The sequence below is a fragment of the Heteronotia binoei genome, chromosome 11, assembly GCF_032191835.1.
Source record: "Heteronotia binoei isolate CCM8104 ecotype False Entrance Well chromosome 11, APGP_CSIRO_Hbin_v1, whole genome shotgun sequence".
Taxonomy (NCBI): Eukaryota; Metazoa; Chordata; class Lepidosauria; order Squamata; family Gekkonidae; genus Heteronotia; species Heteronotia binoei.
The window spans coordinates 74,807,662-74,823,749 of NC_083233.1; the positions used below are offsets into that span (position 1 = coordinate 74,807,662).

General features: G+C 41.5%; 1 protein-coding gene across 1 annotated transcript; it reads right to left on the minus strand.

The window, feature by feature from the left end:
* Nucleotides 1-997: 997 nt before the first annotated feature.
* Nucleotides 998-15,623, minus strand: LOC132578889 (RNA-binding protein EWS-like). The gene is made up of 6 exons (XM_060249007.1): nt 15,610-15,623; nt 7,138-7,186; nt 6,936-6,981; nt 5,157-5,268; nt 2,681-2,719; nt 998-1,503 (listed from the first exon to the last, which is right to left on the minus strand). Exons 1-6 carry the CDS (start codon nt 15,620-15,622, stop codon nt 1,139-1,141), a joined length of 624 nt encoding a protein of 207 aa, XP_060104990.1. The 5' UTR covers nt 15,623; the 3' UTR covers nt 998-1,138.
* Between the last annotated feature and the right edge of the window lie 465 nt (nt 15,624-16,088).

Sequence of the window (16,088 nt, forward strand, 5' to 3'; positions counted from 1 at the left end):
AGTCACGCACACAAAAATACTAGCCCTATTTGCTGGAAAGGTTGTGGTGCCTCTGGCTCCTTTATCCACTGTTGGTGGTCGTGCCAAAGAGTACAGAAATTTTGGAATACTTTTAATAACAAAAATCGAAACAATTGTAAGGAAAACCATTCCTCGTACCCCTGAATTTGTCCTTCTAAATCTATGGCCAAAGGGGGATTTTCCCAAATTAAAATCAGAACTTATTTCGTTACTCTTAGCAGGTAAACTGCTTCTTGCAAAAAATTGGAAAACTACTAAATTGCCATCGCTAACTTTATGGTTTCAAAAGGTGTGGGAAGTTATAATCCAAGACAAAATTGCCTCCCAACTCACTTTAAGGGACAATCCTAGGATAGGTGAAAGTTTTGTGGAGAAATGGCTTCCTTTTTTGGACTTTGTAAATAATAGTTCATCGAAGAAAAGTATGATGGCAAAGAAGTACCTAAATTTTATTATATATTGAATAACATTTGTATGTACTTAGACAATTCTTTGTATAAGAAATTGTACAACCGCTTACGGGGGCTTTTTTTTTGGTTTGTTTTTTCTCTCCCCCCCCCCTTTCTTTCTCCCCTTAAATATGTGTGAGTGCATTGTTTCCTGTGCTGTATGCACTAGTAATGATGTTTAGACTAATGTTATATATTTGTTGACATTTGCTGTTTACTGTTTTTATAAAATAAAAATTTTAAGTTTAAAAAAAGATTGTTCTGATAACAATGTTAGATTCATTGACTGCTACTTAGTCACAAGGTACTTTATCATCCTCTGAAATGTGCGTCTTAAATGTCATTTAAATGACTTTATTCACACTTATACTCTCCAGGTAGCTCAGGGATGGAAACACAGTTTTCCCCTGCCTATTTTATGCTAGCCATCCTGTGTGGAAAAGTTAGGCTGGCCTTCCAGTGAGTTTCAAGATCAGTATGGTTTGAGCACCCACTGTCTTCCTCCAATAGTTAGCAACACTGACTCTCAGATAATATTTAATATGCTGTATGATCCAATAACATACTCTTTTAAGAAATTTTTACAGGCAGAAGTATGAAGTACTAATCATATCAATCTATAATTTTACAATGCACATCTTCTCAAACAACACTCACGTTCTATTGTATTAATGCAATATTGAGGGGATGGAAGACATTAAATCCAAACTCTTCCACAGGAGGCATAGCAAAGCAACAGCAAAACAGAGGTGTAGAGACCCAGAGAGAGGCATGCCATTGTTGGGAAATATATTTAACTCCCCACAAGCAAAAACTTTACTTAGTTGATGTTCATTTATATGATACCTTGCCTGTGTAGATGTTGCTGGCTGCTGCCCATAAGTAGGGTAGGCTGGCTGGGTACCATAAGCTGACGGGGCAGCGTAAGACGCCTGGATGGTAATAACCGTGGCTGTGGTTGCATCGTAAGCAGCAGTTCCATACCCTTGGACAGGCTGACTGTAAGCCTGGGGGGCAGTTGGGGCAGTATAGCCTGGAAAACAGATAAAATAACGCTTAATACCTACACTTCTTGTTACTTTGTGTTTTTAAGCACATGCAATATATGGTCCCCAATGGAATCTCCCCTCTTAAGGAAGCTTGGAAATAGAGGATTTATGCTTTGAGTGGAAGAAAGAGCCTCTTCCCGACCTTCAGTAAAAAACAAAAAATACCTAGCAGAATTAATCAGAGATAACAGCCTGTGACTCCAAAGCAGAGTACTTCAAACTGCTAACGGTAGCATCAGCAGATTTATTGCATGTGGCCAATGACCATCACAATACAAGGTTAAACACAGTATCATAAAAAGTGGTGCTAATAGGACCCTGCAAAGTAACCTTATACACTATAAGAGAATCAGCACAGAAGCCCTTCAACAAGCTGTTGACACAGCATGACTGCAGCCACGCAAAAATACATGATTCCTAGGATGCCAGTCATCTTCTGCTGCTATGGAACAGGCAGCTCCTCTAGCTTATTACACCAGGGGTGGCCAACGGTAGTTCTCCAGATGCTTTTTGCCTACAACTCCCACCAGCCCTAGCCAGCATGGCCAATGGCTGGGGCTGATGGGAGTTGTAGGCAAAAAACAAACCAACGGAGAGCTACTGTTGGCCGCTCCTGTATTACACAATGATTTTCAATTCACTATGTGGCAGAGTGACTTAATTATCAGCAGTTTGGTTCTGAACACAAAGTAGAAAAGTTAATGGAATTTCTCATTCATTCTGTGGGCTCTCTCAAACTGGGTTATTGCCCGTCTACTCCTGACAGTGAAAAACTATGCAAACCAGGATTTTGGCACAACCATATCTTTATTAAGGCTGCATTTAAACTACATATCATTTAAAAGACATGGCAGCAGTTATTATGGTCCAACTAAAACAAGTATGAACACAGCCTAATAACGTTCCTGCTATGTGGGTGGCAGTAGCACTATCACAGGAGTAATGTAAACACAACAACCTCTCTAAAAGCCACTTTAGCCATTAAGACAGAAAAGTGAACAAGATCTCATTCCCTGCTACTCTGATAAGACTCATGTAGGAAATAGGAATCACAGTATCAACACTCACCCCACAATGACTAGATAAGGGTCTTCTTTTATAAGCACACTTAAAATTGAGCAGTACAATGTTACTGTGGAAACACTATTCAAATCACTGTACCTCTGAAGTCTACTTCCAAAGTCACATGAAGGTTTACACCTGAGAAAAAAACAAATACAAGGAATGTGAACTAGCAAATTTTGGTCAGAGATCATTAATGAAGATAAAGATTTATGCAACCTGGAACTCTAGAGGGGCTTCCTGACAAGATTACGAAGAAAATTAAAAGGGAAGCAAATACTTTTATTTAACCCACAAAATCCAGTTCTATATGCAGACACTTTTCCAAACATTTATGTGAATTATCTTGAAAGGTTTACCATCTATTCAAGACTATTTATACATCATATTTAAAAAATCCTATCCTTTATCCCACAATATAGGAAGATGTCAAAACTCAGGAAACCGAAACCATTCAATTAGATTGTTGCAAACAGAAATGCAAAAAAAAGTTGAGCATGCAGTAACTATCCTTGAAGTTCAATTTACTACTTTAAGACCAGACATATTCTAATGTTGTATACGTTAGTGCTGTTTGTAATGTAATCCACTATTTCTATTGCTTGGAGGGGGGGGGGGAGAGAAGAGCTGCCTCATACGTCCCCCAGGAGAAGGAAAAAATATCAAAAATGGCACTGGACTTGCTCACGCCACTAGATGACACCTGGAGTAGTTTTTTAGATCCCATTCAAAACATGGAACTCAAAATTACCCCTCAGGATTTAATATTTATCTTTCTAATGAAGCCTAAGGCGTTTGTGTCCTTCCAAGATATATTCTGCAGTAAACTGGGATAATCAAGCCAAGCAATAATGGTGTATCTCTGGACAAAGCTAAACTGTTTTCAAACAGATTCCCTTTAAATTTCTCCATACTGGGCTTAAGGTAAATGTTTTCCCAGATACTTTCACCCAATTCTGTGTGTAAACACAGGACAAGGGTTAGCTAAGAACTCTGGCATCTTCAGTTAACAATTTCAACTATTAAAACAAAGGTATATCACCAATTTGCATCTTTTTAGAAAATGTAAGAAAATTCATATAAATATTTCATACAGTATCATGAGCATTTAACCAGCTTTGCTCTAGGCACCCAGAAGACACTTTGCACTGTGCCCAAGAATTTAGAAACTCCACATCCTAATTCCAATATAATTTCTAACAATTATCTTTCCTTATGCAAATACAGTATATCTTCAGGTTTTCACACACCCCACTTGGTTTGACAACATCCAGTAATCCTCCATTCATTCCCTACTCCAACTGCTTTAGCAGGGATGGGGGGGAGGGATAATGTTCTAAGCCAATAGATATTCCACAGAGTAAACACCAGGAACACACATGACATAATGGGCTCAAGGTATTTCCCTAAATATTCCTGACATTCATCTCAGAACCTAATCAATTTCCAAAAAGGCAGCTCTAGTAGGATTGAAGGTTTTTAAAAACTAAAACCTACTTAACTACCAGTTTTTGTGAAGGCAAAAAAGGGGGGAAAAACATTTTAAAGTACTTATGTAATAATGGTGCAGGTTTTTTAACTCAGCCCAAGCTGCCTCAATCCCTTTTTAAAAAAAACCTATAAGAAGTATTAACTTTAAGTACAATGAAAAAGACGTGCTGTTTCAAACAGTAGCAGGATGCTATTGGCCAAAAATGTGACTGCATGCATTTTTAATTCAAACTACAGGATCAAGTGGTTACTGTACATCTTTCAAAGTTTGGCTGGGTTTTTTTTTAATATCAAAATAAAACATCAGGATGAAGACAACTCCAATTTTAACAGACCAAGCAAAATAATTTACAGAACATTTATGAAGACACTGAAATATATGTCTGAAGGAGGAACCAATAACATGGGACATGCAGAGGTGTTAGCAAGTGCTGAACATGTCCACTCATGCTGTTCACCCTTTAGGAAACCACAAAGACCACTAAGTTCAGTTAGGCTGAATATCTTGGTCCACAACTGTCATTTTGACGCACAATTTATATCCATACAGAATTCAGAAAGAGGTCACAAATTGCATTTTTATACAGCTATGGTGCTTATAAATTACAATTAGCAAAACTGAGTTGTCCTGTATGGAACAATTACAAGATTTGTTACTAGAATAAAAATGCCTAAAGGGTTAACACCATAAATTTAGACAGGATGAACAGCATTTCCCATGCAAAAGTAAGCAGGATATTCAAACCTGTACTGGTCCCTTCTACTGTGGAAGGCACAAGACAAGAAGTAGAGGGCATACCATAAGAACGGACAAGCAATCCTCTGAACCATTCAATTCCTCAAGCAGTAAAAATATTTAGAAAACCATAGTACTGGCACAAAAGATACCAGTGCTCCCCTTCCCATTAGTACGACTTTAGCATCTGACCAGCAATGCCTCAATCTGCATGTGTCCCAGCTTCCCAAATTATTTTTAATATTAATGTGAAATTTCCCTTCTGGTGTTAACTTCCCACTCTTCCATAAATTTAACCTCCTCCCATGAAACAGAACACAGGCTGCAAGACGGGAAGCACAAACATACCAGTTGGAGGTTGCCCAGAAGAACCTGCATATGCATTCACAGTTGTCTGAGCCTGGGTGTAGCGGACATTAGTAGGCTGTCCACAAGTCCCACAACTTTGCTGCCCATAGGCCTGCCATAGACAAAAAAGATTTCTCTTGGTATTGCACACACAAGATTTCCAATGGCAAAAGTCAGATCAAAAAGCCTGTAATTCATGCATAACAGGGAAGAAAAATCCCCATGTCTACTTTGAATATCTTCCTGTTCTGGCAAATAGTTCAACAAAGAACCACAAAACAGATGTGTGGCGGGCCTATCCAATTCACTCTATTTTGTCATTCACCAGCTGTAGTGACCAACACCAAGCAATGTCACACAGGCACTGAAAAGAAATATAATAAAAAGACAACCTAATTAGAGATAAGAATATTAGATTTTACCAAACAAGCAGCTGCACCCCTCAGTGTTATATGCTACTCAACTTCAACTTCCAGTAAGCAACATATTTTGGCTTTATGACAGATATATCATTTCCACAATGAAGTCCTTGAATACTTTAACTTCCCCCTTTGCATGGAAATGGGCATGCCTCAACTGGAGGCAAATCTGACCCCCATTATAGCAGCCAGGTGCTGTTTTTTTCAAAGATGAGTACTAATGATGGCTGTCACTTCCTTTCCCCCCTACAAGGCAGCCTTGAGGGCATCAAACTTTCTCCTTTATAAAGCTATAAGGGCCAGGAGCAATAGCGATGGAGAAGCAACAGTCTCAAGATTACAAAATAGCACCTCCTAAACTAGGGATATCAACTGTCTGGCCCGCAGGCATGCGGGGCTCTTTTCTCTCCCCTCCTGTCCTCACTCTTTGAAGCTCCAAGGCTGCCAAAATTCCCTGCTCTTTCTGCCTTGTCTTTGTCAGCTGCAGCAAGAAGCAAAGCTGCAAAGAAAATGTGGAGTGGATTTTTCCATTAAGGTCTCTGTGTCCAGATAGAGCCCAGAGACCTTAATGGAAAACCCATTCCATGTTTTCCTTGTAACTTTGTCCATGCTGCAATGTGTTTCAGTGGAGTGGAGATCAGTTTCACTTTTCAGCGTTCCTATAACTAGCTGAAGCTCATGCTTCCTGGAGTTGTGTCTTGCAAATAAAGGGTTGATGCTTTGAGCCAGCTTGTCTCTGCTCAATGCATCTGAGAACTGGTGCTTTCTGAGTACTCTAAACTGGAAACCCACAACCAAAGGGAGTTATTACACTGAAAAGTCATTGCCAATCTGAGTAGACCGGGGGAAGGGAGGGAGGAGGAGTATATTTTTAATTTTCTGCAACAATCCTTGTCTTGATGTTTTATTTTAAAAACTGCACTATCAGTTTCCACTATTCCCCTACCTTTCGATTTTAAACAAAATACTGCAAGAGTTTTAAGCATGCTTGTATTTTAAATTAAAATATACCACCCTAGCAGTAAAAAGACTGCTGTGGAAACATCGTGATGCGATGTCACCCCAGAGTCAGAAATGACTGGTGCTTGCACAGGGGATTACCTTTACCTTTAATTATGTTTATCTGTGTTTATAGCTTCACTATCTCACCTTACATTTTATGACACACACAGCTGGGCCCCACAAAGTCCCATTTCCTACCCCTGTCCTAAACGCTTATAGAATGGCTACAAAAATGTATTTTAAGCAGTTTTAATAATCCATCCAATAAGGTATTTTAGACTGCAGGGACATTTAAAAAAAATTAGGTAAGTTGTTTCTGTTCCTTTCACAAAGAAAACTATTTACTGTTATATTTTACCTGGATGGTCTGTGCATTTCCTTGAGTTGGCTGAGCTGCAGTGTAGCTGTAAAGAGAAAGAAAGAATCTGAAGATGCAGAATGAATACACTGAAACAATAATTTAAGACAGTGAAAACAAAAAACTAAGCACAATAATTACACCTCTATAGTGCCCTTAAAATAGGTATATACTATTTTATTTCTCAAAAAAGCCAACTTACCCCTGCTGAGCCGCTGCTTGGCTCGAAGTACTGGCTTTGGGCATTAAATCTGTGGGTAATAAGACAGAAAAACCAGGTATAAGAGATGGAGAAAAATAACATTCATTATACCAAACAAGAGCTCAACAATCTGTTACAAGCACCTTCTACTTATCATGTGAAAAGCACCCCCAAGATTTGGAAATCTATGTACAGAAAATGCAAGTAGCTTATCTTTGAGGCATGCATTGAAACCTTTCAGTTTTGTGAGTTCCCTTGTTGAAACCAAGAAGCATTCAGGGAGCACCCTGACTACATTAATAACACTCCTAGAAAGTCATTAAATACTATTCTTATTCTCTTCAATGAGTCTCTCAAATCAGTGTTATACCAAATACTGTAATACAGGTAACCAAATACACTGAAATAAAAAAAACTTTGTAGAAATATCAAAGTCAACTTAAAAAGCTACAATTGTATTAAATCACTCACAGAATCTTTAATTAAATTGTAAATATTAAAAATTGTGCACAAAAATCCATCAACTTTAGTTGATATAGGTACCTAACCCTAATGTACTTTTTTGTAAAATTACATTCATATGCATACGGATGTCACACATTTTTCCTATGACCAGGTAATTAACAACATAAAATACATGTACATCAAATGCATTTCAGCCCTAAGGCCTTCCTCAATTGCTTGAATTGGCTCAATGCACAATAGAGTTTGTTAAAATTACAACCTGCCTGACCAGAGCACTGAACCTCCTAAAAAGTAAGAAAACTGATGGTTTAGATTACTGTATATATATATATTTTATAAAAATTAAAAGCAAAATATAATTCTTATGGTTATTAACTAAATATAGTTGCCACAAGGCAAACCAAATGTTAAGGAATTGGGAGATAGGCTGTGAGGCTTCTCCGAAATTTTTTGCAGACAAGGTCCAGTCACTCCGCCACGACTGCCCTGCCATATTAGATACAGTAAGTGAACTCGAGGCCCCGTGCGTGTCTTCTGGTTTGATCCTGGATCACTTCGATCCGCTCAGCTTGGAGGAAGTTGACAGAATCCTTGTCACTGCACGCCCAACTACTTGTGATCTGGATCCATGCCCCTCCTGGCTAATTAAGGCCTGCCAGGAGGAGTTAAGATGTCCTATACGGGACATCATAAATAGATCTCTTTCGGAGGGCTCTTTTCCAACGCCCCTGAAGGAGGCAGTGGTCCGCCCTCTCTTGAAAAAGGCTACATCTAATCTGGCCGAATTGGCTCACTATTGGCCGGTCTCAAATTTGCCCTTTTTGGGCAAAATCATTGAAAGGGCTGTGGCGTTGCAGTTACAGGGCTTCTTGGATGACACTTCCACCTTAGATCCATACCAGTCCGGCTTCCTCCTGGGCCACGGGACGGAGACAGTGTTGGTCGCCCTCATGGATGACCTCCGGCGACATCTGGATCGAGGCGGCTCGGCAGTATTGCTGTTGTTAGACCTATCGGCTGCGTTCGATATGGTCGACCATCGGCTGCTGACCCACCGCCTCGCCAACGCAGGAATCTGGGGGCTAGCCTTACAGTGGCTTTCCTTCTTCCTTGAGGGTTGGGGACAAAGGGTGGCGATTGGAGGAGAGCTGTCCCAGAGGCGCTTATTTAATTGTGGGGTGCCTCAGGGGGCAGTTCGATGTTGTTTAACATCTTTATGCGCCCCCTTGCCCAGATTGCCCGAAGATAAGGACTGGGCTGTCACCAGTATGCTGATGACACCCAGCTCTATCTATTGATGGGCGGCCGGACTGGCGACGTCCCTGTGAATCTGGACCGGGCGTTGCAAGCCGTCGCAGGGTGGATCAAGTCGAGTGGGCTGAAATTGAATCCAGAGAAGACAGAGGTCCTTTGCGTGGGTCGCGGCGGGCCAGGGGAAGAGATCTCCCTACCAGCCTTTGACGGTGCGTCACTGATACCAGTGCGCAGGGTCAAGAGCTTGGGAGTGCTACTGGAGCCTTCCTTGACAATGGAGGCACAGATAGCAGCCATTGCTAAAGGCGCCTTTTTCCATCTTAGGAGGGCGAAGCAGCTGGCCCCCTTCCTGGAACACGGCGACCTAGCAACAGTGATCCATGCAACGGTCACCTTGAGGTTGGACTACTGTAATGCCCTCTACATGGGGCTGCCCCTGTACCAAACTCGGAAACTGCAGCTAGTGCAGAATGCGGCGGCCAGGCTGTTAGTGGGACTATCTCAGTGGGAACACATGCAGCCTAGGTTGCGGGAGCTGCACTGGCTGCCAATTGTGTTCCGAGTTCGTTACAAGGTGCTGGTTATTACCTTTAAAGCCCTATATGGCCGAGGACCTGCCTACCTTAGGGACCGCCTCTCCATATATCCCCCAGAGAGCACTGAGATCTAGCTCCCAAAATCTCCTAAAAATCCCTGGACCAAGGGAGGCCAAACTGAAAACAACACGAGAGCACGCCTTCTCAATAATGGCTTCCCATTGGTGGAATCAACTACCAGCAGAGGTTCGAGCCCTGCAGGACTATAATCAGTTCCGCAGGGCCTGTAACACTGTCCTTTTTCAAATGGCCTACAAGATGGAATCCTGAAGTGACACCTAGCCATCTGCTATATACTGTGTTGTACTATAGCACCTTTAACTGTTGTGGTTTTAATTAATTTATTTAAATGCATTCTATTGTATTTTATTGTATAGTGTATTTATCATAATCATGGCACATTCCATGTCTGTGAGCCGCCCTGAGCCTGCCTCGGCGGGGAGGGCGGGATATAAATAAAAGATTATTATTATTATTATTACTGTAAAACAGCCATAAACTTTTTTCCCCAGGCAAATATGTTTAATGGCCCTCTAATCCTAGGCGCTGGGTATTAAGTACAAGAACTTCCAGCAGCATCTCTACACTCCCAGCTCTGCCCAAAATAATACTACTGACCTTTTAAACTGTTTGAAATTGGTGAGTGAAAAACACAAAGGCACAAAAACAAAACAGTCACTGACTTCTGAAATTCAGGAATGTAGGAACAATTTAACCATGACCCATGCTAAAACACTGAGACACAGTGATGTGTGAGTTACGTTTTCATATTCCTTGCTGAAAAATGGGCCAGGCAATTTCTATTTTATTCTGCCGCCAACTACAGATAGTTAAAACTGAATCATTTCTATGTTGACAAAGCTCTCCTGAAACATCCACTTTGATTGTGTTTTCCCCCCTGGTGCTGGTCTCCTGCAGAGATGACGTGTGACTCCTAACCCTTCTAGCACCAGTCATATATTTTAGGACAACTCCTTGTTCAGCATAGCAATCAAACTATTGCCTTTTTTTTAATTTGAAGAGTCGTTGAGCAGTTGGCTCTTTTAAAATATGTACATGAAATAAAGCGTCAAGAAGTTAGGATAACTAACAATTCTCAGATGTTATTCCAGGTATGGCAAACAAGCATAGCCAGAAATCCATACATGACAAACTTGGAGTAACTACTTTGTTAAAATCCACAAATACTTTAAACCCATCCAAAAATTTAATCTCCATCCTGTGATTCAAACAAAGAAATGGTCTGATTCAAGGCAACTGATACAGAAATTGTTTTCAGAGGTGTGATTTGTAGAAGGTCTTTTAGTCATGATATAAAAATGCAATCTCTTCATACAATAGATGGCCCAAGGAAGCCCAACACAGAAGGACAAAGAGATCCCCCAAACAAGCACTTCAATAAAGCACTATTTAGATCAACAAAGGAAAACTTGCATTACCTAAAAACACCAAAAAACTTTATTTTTCTGCCCCTCCCACAACTGACAAATCTCAACTCAGTTTTGCCATGAACTCCACATTTAAAAAATATCTATGATATCTACACTATCAGGAAGTTTATGGAAAGTCACAACCTTCTGCCAATAGCTAACCCCTCCAACCCAGAAGGACATGTTAGTCTGATGCAACAAAAAACAACATTGTAAAGTCCCTTAGCATAATTTCTGCACAACACAATCTCTTTAAACTCTCCAAATGGCTAGTGCCTGACTTTGTCTATCAAAAGCAGAGGGAATCTGAGTTGATTCACTTCAACTGATAAGTGCCAAACTACACTGAGGCCTAATTGTCCATATTGTACAAATTAACAAGATAGCAAACATTATTATTAAGGATGTCATATAGAGTATTCCTAAACACAGAGCACAATTCACTTCTATTGGGGATAATACCTGTTTTGTACTATGAAAATATGCCCGAAATAGCGTCTGTCTCTTCTGAATATGCTGCTGTGAGTTAAACTGTTTTATGATGTTTTAATTCTGATGTTTGTTTTTACAGGGTATAAATAAAACATTAAACAGTTTGGATATAAGATTAACAAGATAGCAATTCAGTGAATTATTGGCTGCCCATTTTTTAGTAAGCCACCCCCTTTATTAAAGATGTCCTTGTAACTTTAAGACTAGTCTACCCACTAATTCAGGGGTGTCAAACTCATTTGTCATGAGGGCCAGACCTGACATAAACGACACCTCATTGGGCTGGGCCATGTGTGGCATAAAATATAATGCCAGATAGTAGAGGCATAAGCTTTATAAAGGACACACACAATTAAAGACTTTTTACAAACTTAAAATAAAACATGCACAAAACATTAGCACTTGTTGGTCTTAACGGTGCGGGCAAGAAAGTTGGTCCCCTTCCTGGAGCGCGGCAACCTGGCAACAGTGATCCATGCAACAGTCACCTTAAGGCTGGACTACTGTAATGCCCTCTACATGGGGCTGCCCTTGTGCTGAACCTGGAAGCTGCAGCTAGTGAAGAACACAGCCGCCCGGCTGTTACTGGGGCTCCCCAGGTGGGAGCACATTCAGCCGGGACTGCGGGAACTGCCCTGGCTGCCAATAGTATACCGGATTCGTTACAAAGTGCTGGTTATTACCTTTAAAGCCCTATATGGGCTAGAATCTGCCTACCTTAGGGACCGTCTCTCCCCACATGTTCCCCAGAGAGTACTCAGATTGGGATCACAAAATCTATTAGTAATCTCTGGGCTGAAGGAGGTCCGATTGAAATCAACCAGAGACAGGGCCTTCTCAATTGCAGCCCCCTGCTGGTGGAACCAACTGCCAGATGAAGTGAGGGCCTTGCGGAACTTTGTGCAGTTCCGCAGGGCCTGCAAGACTGTCCTCTTCCAGCTGGCATTCAATTGACTCGGCACCAGTATTTAAGAGAAGTGGAAGAAGGCCGTTGCCTCCAGAATAGCACCAACTCAATATTCTGTTTTAACTGTTTTAATAACTGCATATCTATTTTATTATTGAATGTAATTTTAATACTCATTAATTTAATTGTTTGTGGGATTTTATGTTGTGAGCCGCCCTGAGCCTGCTTCGGCGGGGAGGGCGGGATATAAATCAAAATAAAATAAATATTTTTTTTAATCTCCTGTGCGATCCAGGGAACAGGGCAAAAGAAGCTTAAGGCTCTTTCCTTCCTTCTCTAGGGGACCAGGAGGGGGAGGATCCTCAGTCAACAGAATGAAGAGAGGCTTGGTCAGTAACTCTGCTGTGCAGTTTAGCAAGCCTGGCAAAGCAAGCTGTGAAGTACAACGGAATACAGTGAAATTACTTGGAAGTAAACAAGCTTAGGACATTTGCAAGGTGCATAGACATGAAAGCTCATACCCTGTGTGGGAAGTTATGTGTAAGGTTTGGCCGTTGGTATAATTGGATACTATTTAACTAGAAGTACAGAATGCATGTGCGCCTTGTTGTTGAGCGGATTGTACTCGACGCCTTATTGGTTAAGGGGTATGACGTGCACTAATTAGTGACAACCAACACATCAGCTACAATTAAGGTGCAGTTCTACAATTATTACACATGTGACCTATGAGATAGTCACCTACCAGAGGGTGCGGTTTCCATCAACCTCCACCGAGAACTGTGTGCCGCTTTCTAATATGCTAACAAAAAGTTGAACGAGGCAAGCAACATACATCTCAGGTAGACAATGTTGTTTAACTATGCTCTAATCCACTGTACAAGTGAGTCATAGGACACCTTTCTGAAGTACAACGGAATACAGTGAAATTACTTGGAAGTAAACAAGCTTAGGACATTTGCAAGGTGCATAGACATGAAAGCTCATACCCTGTGTGGGAAGTTATGTGTAAGGTTTGGCCGTTGGTATAATTGGATACTATGTAACTAGAAGTACAGAATGCATGTGCTCCTTGTTGTTGAGCAGATTGTACTCGACGCCTTATTGGTTAAGGGGTATGACGTGTATGAGGTGCTGGAGAGGCTGAGGGATCATTCCCTGTGCAGCTGTACTCGAGCATGCTTTGCAATATTTAAATCTGTCTCCTGTCTACCTTTCTTCTTCACACCATTATATTGTTGGGGCTGGACTCCCGAGACCCTGAATAAAACTTTGTTGACCTTAAAGCTGCCACTGGACTCAAATTTTGTTTAACTATCACCAGGCTTTTACTTCAACATTAAACTGTTAGTTCCACTATAATGTCTGCCTTCAGTTGCCAGAAAACTAACAGAACTAAATTGATTCATACAAAACACACACTGCACCCCACATAAAAATCAGTATTCTCCCTCTTTCCTTCATCCCAACCAGCCATGTTTAGTAATGTTAGCATCCATTCCCTAAAGGCCTAATCCATGTTTCCACAGAAATGATCCATTTGACACAACCTTGCCCACATCAATTTTCCAGCTTGCCCTCCAAGAAAATCTTCCTTGATCACCAGGCTTTCCTATTATATTGAATATTTACATAGTACCAGAATTCACAGAACAAATTTTGGACACTGTTAGAGTAATTTGGACACAGAGTAATTTCAAAAATAACCAATTTGAAAACAAAGCCTCAACAAAAATCTCAGGGCATTTCAGGAGCCCTCTTCTTTGCTATAACCATTTGACCTTCAAGCCCCTCCCTGTAAGAGAATGGCACTTAAAAAAAAGCAAAACACCTAGTGCTGGAAACTGAAAGGGACAGGGGTGTGTGAGATCCAGAACATGGCCTCCATCTGATCAGGTGTTGCAGCAGAAAGGCCTCTCAAAGTCTGATCTGACTTGGAACAACTGGAAATGCATCTTTTATGCCCTCCTTCCTTTTAGGCAATGTAACAGTTAACACACATACATTTTAAGTTGAAGCCATTTTCCATTCCTTCCTTTACACTCCCTTCCTCTTTTTAGACAATGCCACTGGACGCACTCACATGGATCCCCATCCACCCCCCCCACCTTTTGTTATCTTCACCTTATTTTGCAGCGTCTCTACACACAGAACCTCACAGGTTTCAGGAGGAGAAAAGAAATGAGGGAACACGTGTTTGACTCCGCCGCCAAGATCAACGGGGCCTTCAGCCCGATGGCCTCACAGCCAGTTCCAGTAAACGTTCAATGAGACTGGCGGCTTCCCAGCATTCTTACGAGCTAAACTTTAAATATGATTAAAACTCACGATGGACACCATCCAATCAATTTCCGAGAGATTTAAAAACCTGTTTCAAAGGGTCATATTTATCCTATTTAACCCACCCCTCCCTAATCCATCAGAAAATACATGGAAGGAGTCGTCCCCCCCCCCCCCGGCCTCCCACGTTCATAGACTTCCACTCTTAAGAGCACGGGGGAAGGGGTGGGGGGAGGACCGATTTCACCTTTATGTTAAAAGATCCCATCTGCGTTGGATAGGAATACCATATGCGAGCGCGTTATTTCAAAAACAGCCACGGGGGGGGGGAGGAGGAAAAACAAAAGCAAAATAAATAAAATTATAAAATATATTTTTTTAAAATTTAAATTTTATTGAAACATTTAAATAAATTTGAATAAATAACATTCCCCAACAAGGGGAACCAATACATAACCTTGCAAATACCGTCACATCAGATATTACTAGTTAAGAGTTTACAGAAAAACTCATCAAATTGTATAAATAAGTCAAAGAGTCAGAGATCACTGGGTTACATCCATTCAAATATTAGTAGATCATAAAATTCATATATTTTGCCGGCAGTTTCCCAAATATAGTGTCAGATCCATTCACGTGCTCAAGGAAGCTAAACCACTTTTGCAAAAACCAGTCTCCCGCCTTAACAGTGTCTAGCAAAGTAATAGTAGTAGTCAGTTTATCCTGAATATATTTTTCTGATAAAATATTTTTTTTTAAATTAATAAGCTAAATGAACAAGCGTAGCAAAGGGGGCGACCGTGGAGGACACTTCAGCCGGTTAGGTAGGTAACCGCGGGGGGGGAAGGGAGGCTGCTCTAGAGGCCGCGCGCTTCCCGCCTCCGCCTCGACCTTCTCCCCCCTGCCAGCGAGGCCTTCCAACGGCCAGCAACCAACTCCCTCCCGCCGAGCTTTCTCCTCCTCCCAGCGAGAAGTGTTCCGGTGGGGGCACTGTCGCTTTTCTCCCCGTCCCTCACGGCTCTTGGCATTCCCCCAGCAAATCCCTCACCCTTCGACGCCATTTTCTTTCCCTCTCTTCTTCCTCCCGCGCTTTCTGCCGCCCGGCCCTGCGCATGCGCAAAGCTTTCCAAGCTCGGTTCCGACCACTGCCATAGTGACGGGGGGGGGGGAGATCGCCACTCCTTCTTGATTATTATTTAACTTCTCGCCCCCCCCCCCCCCGTTCCCGCCCCCTGAAAAAAAGACTATATTACAAAGAACACAAGGAAGCCATGGTAAGAAAAAAAGAGTGCAATCAGTTCTTTGTAGTATAGGACGGGGCGTCTGTACATCCCTTCCTGGATGGGAAAATGGCTCCGTCCGACGCACTTAGGGGTCCTCTTACAAGAAAGTAGCCGTTTGAGAAACGTCGAATGTGTGATTCTAAGGCATGGAAGATAGTTGTGGTTTTGTGCAGAGTGCTACTGAGGAAGCTAATGGGGAGTCCTAAGCGGTGTTCCCTCTAAGTGTGAGCTAGCTCACTTTTTT

Excerpts from the sequence above, each read along its gene's own strand:
- LOC132578889 (XM_060249007.1), bottom strand. Across the intron at positions 5,269-6,935 it reads GAAATGCACAGACCATCCAG|GCCTATGGGCAGCAAAGTTG; the intron begins GTAAAATATAAC and ends TGTCTATGGCAG. Across the intron at positions 1,504-2,680 it reads TTTGGAAGTAGACTTCAGAG|GCTATACTGCCCCAACTGCC; the intron begins GTACAGTGATTT and ends TCTGTTTTCCAG.